Source organism: Sinocyclocheilus rhinocerous, unplaced genomic scaffold (genome assembly GCF_001515625.1).
Source record: "Sinocyclocheilus rhinocerous isolate Xijiao unplaced genomic scaffold, SAMN03320098_v1.1 scaffold1607, whole genome shotgun sequence".
NCBI lineage: Eukaryota > Metazoa > Chordata > Actinopteri > Cypriniformes > Cyprinidae > Sinocyclocheilus > Sinocyclocheilus rhinocerous.
In genome coordinates, this window is record NW_015629758.1 from 214,562 (window position 1) to 220,976 (window position 6,415).

The window sequence follows — 6,415 nt, forward strand, 5'->3', positions numbered from 1 at the left end:
AATCAGCGTTTAATTAACTTTTCAATAAAGGGGCAATATTTGCCTTGATTTCCATTTTTTTACTACAGACAATTTTATAACTATGCTATTAAATGTATCTCTTTTCTTTCATCCTTTTTTTTAACCAGTTACTTCAATCAATCACAATAGAATAGACTGTTGCCAATCTAATTTTTTTCATCATCAACAAAAGCCATCTTTACACTGCAAAGGTGTAGCAGTAGCTGCATCTGACATGGCATTTAGGTTTATTCACACAGACTATATAATGCTGCCCATGTACACATATCTACACAAAAATTGCATAATGTAAATAGCCTATAAAATAATACTAATAACAAAACAGGAACTCATTAGAGGGTGAAGCTGCAATATCATGAAAAGAAATCATTATTGCTGATTATTGCTCTTGATATTGTAATAATGATCATTAATGTCGATTTGGCCTAATAGAAAGGGGAAAAGCATGAACCATTTATGAATTGCTTTTTAGAGATTAGACAATCAAGACTTCACATTGGTTATTATTTTAGTAGCATGAAAAACCAAACGGTTATTCAAACTTGGAATAGATTAGGCTATATATAGAAATCGAGCAAAGAACACTGATGCGGTCCATGACTTCAGTCTGATGTGAGTAACGCACTTTCGAAAAAACTCCTGTTATAATCACTGAAGCTGTCTACATTGCACAATCAATCTCTTTTCTGCAGTTTTCTGTTTATGCTGATGAGAGAATTCACGAGTGCAGATTCAGAAATAAGTCAATAAGAGAACGCTCTGAACAACTCCATAGTTCTCCGCAGTGATGTATTAAAATGCCTCTGATTGGATATTGCATTCAAAAGCTCAACAGAAACGTGTGTGATTGGTTATAATGTTCAACGTTGCAAAACGCGCTCAAAAAGAAATCTGATGCAATATAATAAACAGTACTGCTTAATATATTCGTGGAAACTGTGGTACTTGTTTTTCAGCACGCTTTGATGAATTGAAAGTTCAAAAGAACATTTTTTTGAAATAATATTTATTTGAAATAGAAATCTTTTGTAACATTTCCTTTAAAAAAAATTGTACTAACCCTAAACTTTCAAATGGTGGTGTAAGTGAGCAACCTTGAGCCCTAATTTTATTGATTTATTTTAAATGTATTATTTATTTTTTGTAATTTTCAAATGAGCAGCACCAGAAAAAAACAACAACAACAACAAAAAAGTTTGGCGACAAGTATCTCAGCTCATGTGGTGTTTCAGTCAAATTTAGATGAAAGGAACTGTGAAGGAAAAAGTGCTCTGAGAGACTCTTTAGTGAATTACTCCTTCTCACACACCAACATCAGTAATTAGAGACTGTTAGCAACTGTTTACATGCGTACAGCTGTAGACAGATGCTCTGCCATTTGTCGTATACATCTAAAGCTCTCTCGACGACTGTTGTTTCCCAGTTTCAAGAGCAACAGGGTTCTTTAACACAGCTTTTATGACCATCTCGGTTTAAATCAGATTAAATTGTCATGGGTTTTCAGTGATAGAAAAGTACAGAGCACTCCAGGACACTTGTGGTGGCATCATGGCAACAGACTGGATCCATCAAGGTTCAACCAGGTTGGCTGTGGAGAGTTAGTGACAGAATTCAATTTCCCCCAGTGTCAGGTGTGCGTAATGGCTTCTATGTTTAACCCCAATCAACAGCAGACAGATATTGAAATGCAGGGCAGATGTGCTGAAGTTTCTGACCTTCACTCTCTTGATTAAAATGACAATATAAGCACCTGGTAGAAAAAGAAATGGGCAGACCATCCCATGGAAATTTGTGATTACACAAGTCAGAAGAATGACAATGGATGCTGTATTTCGCCTGCAAGTCGGCACACGGTGATGTTTCTCTGAGGCTTAGTGCAGCATAGATAAAGTGAGGTCCAAAAATCTGAGACCACACTGAAAATCTGGGATTCAAAATCTAGGTTACACTTTATTTTGATAGTCCACTTTAGACATTCTATTAACTATAAGTAACTTTGTAACTACATGTCAACTAATTATCATTCATTTGCAACTACATGTCTACTAACTCTCAGGGTAGACTGTTAGGGTAGGTTTAGGGTTAGTAGAATAAGTTGACAAAGAAAGTGTTAGAAGATGTTAAGCAGACAGTCTACTAATACTCTACTAACTGCTAGTTAACATGTAGTTGCAAAGTTACTTACTGTTAATCGAATGTCTAAAGTGGACTATCGAAATAAAGTGTTACCAAAATCTAATATAAACTTGCAAATAAACAAAGTTTTAGAATTTTGAATGAATAAGATATATTTCCAGCTTTATGGAAAATCGTGCCTATACATACAAATAATGAACAGTAAAATGACGATGATTATTCCTTTTCACACAAATTGTAAATACAGGGGCAGGTTCCTACAGCAGTTCTTACTTGACCTCAAAACATGACCTCAGAACACTTTTACCATAGTGCATGATTTGTAAATTAAGACATTTTGACATTTGCATGACATGACCAGCTCCGTATGGCTTTTTGGATGTAGTAAACGTGCTCGGTAGCTCACCTGGAAGAGCACAGAACTTGCGATGTGGAGAAGTTGTGCACGAGTCCTTTGAAACACAAGGACTCAATTCTGTTAATTTAAATTCTGCTTTTCATTAAAATTGTTGTCATGATTATAATAAGAAAATAAAAATATAAAATTGTATTAGATTAAATGCAAAATAAAAGCACTGGTAGTCTTAGACATCTGGGTCCAACTTTATATCAGAATATTTATTTTATAATTCACATGCTGATATTAAGTAATTTAACAAGCAATAATAAGTATGGCTATTATGTCCCATTAAACTAAAAATAAACTTTTAAATGAGGCTGCAAGCAGCAATTAATAGAATCCAGCTGGCATAAAAAAGACATCATAAAGAAGATGAAATAGAAAGGGCCTTGACCCAAATGGTGCACTTTATGCGGGCTTGCAGTTATCTGAGCTTCACATGTCTGTGTCTGTGAAATTTGTTTAGGGTGACCTTTTTGTCATTTAATGATTCAAATGGTCCTTATGAGTACAGCCCTTGTGGCTGCTATGCACCCTCAATGGCCTTTTGTGAAGATGGAGTTACACTGACAATCTTCCATTTTGATTTCTTGATCCATCAACGCTAATCTGTTTAAATTGTGTAAACATATGAAAGCCATTTCCAAAGATGACATGTCAAAATTTGATAAATTGGATGAGCAGTTCTCAAGGAGTATTTAGCCTCTGGTTTTGCCTGAAATGTCAAATACTGAAAAAAATATATCTTAATTGTGGAACTTGGTGGTCCTTGAGGCAGATTTGTTTCCTATAAGGAGAGTGACTCTCGTGTGAAATATTAAGTCTTGAGCTCAAACAGTGTAGTGGGGCTGATGTTATGAATATTGCAATTTGTTCCACTAGTTGCTAGGCAACCATACATCCCATCCATCCTAAAATTACAGAGAATGCAATTAGTGACAGACCCCGCATGCATGCAAAGTTTGGTGAGTTTTCACCATAGGGACAAAAAGTTAGTTAATAACAAGCTTGCCCCCTCATTCTTGCTTATTTATCTCCAGTTATTAGTTTAATTTGTCTGTTTCTTCCAAGAATATTTGAATGACCAAATACAATTTGCTTGTGTTTGCTTGTTGTCTATAAACAACTCCAAGATTATAGTAAACTGTCTAAACAGTTCTAATGGAATAAAACATAGATATGTAGTGAATTTGAGTTTTGAACAGCACAGTGCAGCTGGTTAGATTTTAGTCTTCAATCATTACTCATTCTAAAGAACAAAATAGCGAGTATACAGTTTGTGGGCAAATCCTGCATAATATGATAGGGTGTATTAATTTACATATTTGTCATTGGCCTTTATTTATAGATATTGTTCAGTGATTTGTAATCCTTTTTGTTTGATGAATTTTTGTTGTGCTCATGTTCAGAAATGGCATTAAATGTGCTTTAGAATGTGTGTATAAGACAAATAAGATAAAAGTAAGCCCTTGGAGTGGCCATTGCGATCACTATTCCCATGTGCACTCTTATTCACTGTTTTCCATTTGTCTCTCTCTCTTCCTCTCTTCTCTCTCTCTCTCATTCACAGGGATGAGATGAAGTCACTCCAGGCAGCTCTGCAGAAACAACTAGATGATGCAGCTGAACGTGCAGAGAAACAGCAGGCCACCGTGAGACCCTTTACACTGATGTGTTAAACTGTATAAATATAGTCCACTCAAACTACTATCCACATAAACTTGACCTTTGGGGACTGTCTCAAAATACTAATGATAATGGCCTATAGCATTTTGCCACTCACGTGTTTACTCACAAAATCATTGGTTTTATTTGTCCATGGGTGACTCTTCAGTTACACTCTCAAAAGTAAAGGTTCAACATGGGGTTTTCACAGTGGTGCCACAGAAGAACCATTTTAGCTTCCCCAAAGAACTTTTCAGCAAACTGTTCTTAAAAGGAGCTTTTTGAAAATCTAAAGAATCTTTTTCCACTTTAAAGAATCTTTTGTGTAATGGAAAGTTTCCATGAATGTTAAAGGTTTTTCCTCCAACCATCAATGCCATTAAATAACCATTATTTTTAAGAGTCTATGGGGCACTTTTGACTGCTTGAAATCTTCAAAGAAAAGGAAGCTTCTATACCCTATTTTAATACATTAAAATTTGTACATAAAAGTTTTTAAAATATTTTTTTAAAGTGTGATTTTCTTAAAACTTGTACAAGTACTAAGTGTAAATTTATTATAAAGAAGAAACTAAAAGGTCTGGGTTCTTGACAAGACTAATATATAGGAATACTGGCAAATAAATATTTCAACACCCTTAAAATGGGGCGGGGCGGGGGCGGGGGGTTAAATAGAAACAAAACAACAAAAAAAGTGTTGCCCTTTAAAACTAGAATGACTAATGAGAAAACATAAAAAATAAAAAAAGATTTTTCAGTAGCACTTTATTTTACAGTACGTGTACTTCCCTGGTACATACATGGCAAATAGCTTGTACCTACAGGCAAATGAGTGGTAACACAAGGTACTTACCTGAAGTGTATGTACATGGTTTTTCCATAGGTGCTACACATTTACCATGTACATATCATTAGAATGTACAGTTATGTGTCTTATTAGTTACCATGTACGGATACTGTAAGGACGTGCCTGATTGTACCCACTTGTCTGTAAGTACTACATATTTACCATGTATATACATTAGTAAGTACAGTAAAGTATCTAATTAGTTACCATGTACAGGCGCTACCTGTAAGTACCCACACTTGTCTGTATGTACAAAATAATTACCATGCATGTACGACTGTTAAGTACAGGCGTATTTCTTATTTGTTACCATGTACATACACTTCAGGTAAGTACCTTGTGTTATCACTCAATTGCCTGTAGGTACAAGATATTTGCCATGTATGTATCAGGGAAGTACACATACTGTAAAATAAAGTGCTACCGATTTTTCTTTGAAATCATACCATAGGTCAGTAAGTTTTTATTTTATTTATTTATTTTTATTGCTGCATTAAAGCATGTTTGGACTAAATATCATGACTTCCCCATTTTGAATGTTTCATTCATTCTGCTGTGTCACCACAGCACCCTCTTTACATACCCCTGTCTAAAGTAATTACCAGGAAAACACTGGAATCCCCATTAAAGTCAGTGCGCTGACATGGAGCGGCCAGAAAGAGACTCTTCTATTTTAGGCATATACCTTAAGGTCTGGAAGTGTTATGTTACAGTAATTATGGAAAACTGTAGGAAGCACCTTGCTAACTCTGGAGGATATACACATTTATCTGCATGCAACTTTTCTTGTTTCATCTCTGTGTGTGGCTGCGTGCAGTACTGCGGGGGATAGAGGCACATGGGCTCGTGTTCGGAATGAGAATGAATCACTGAGAATGAGCATTTCACAAGCTCTGGCCATTCTACGAACAGTTCACCACCAATTGACAATTACAGATAGCAAAGCCGATTCACCCATGTTCTCTGAATAGGGAACGAGACGCTGTGTAGCTGTGACGCAATGAGAATGCCCCTTGGGTGTGCCGATTGTCTGAAGCCCAAATGGAATCACGCCAATTCATTGGCTGATGGCGCGGGCGCCACCTCAATGTCACAACATAACCCACTCTAATATTAGCGACCACGCCATCCGCTCCTCAGATTTCCTGCCGAAGAAGTCCTGTCTGCAGCACGAGGAGCTTGGCAGCAAACGTAACATCTCATTCCCTATTCAGAGAACATGGGTTACGCGAGTAACGTCTCGGTTACGTATGGTAACCCTCGTTCCCTGAAGGAGGGAATGGAGACGTCACGTCGGTGACCGACGAATTGGGATATCGCTTCGATAGACCAATCCACTTCGAGTG

At 36.5% G+C, this 6,415-nt stretch overlaps 1 protein-coding gene across 4 annotated transcripts in view; it reads left to right on the forward strand.

Annotated features, from left to right (window-relative positions):
- Positions 1 to 6,415, forward strand: part of LOC107739427 (leucine zipper protein 2) — a 171,443-nt gene that overhangs the window by 99,253 nt on the left and 65,775 nt on the right. For all 4 annotated transcript variants that reach the window (XM_016551528.1, XM_016551529.1, XM_016551531.1 and 1 more), the window contains exon 4: positions 4,128 to 4,209. In XM_016551528.1, the coding sequence (XP_016407014.1) occupies positions 4,128 to 4,209 (82 nt within the window). The remainder of the gene's footprint in view (positions 1 to 4,127; positions 4,210 to 6,415) is intronic.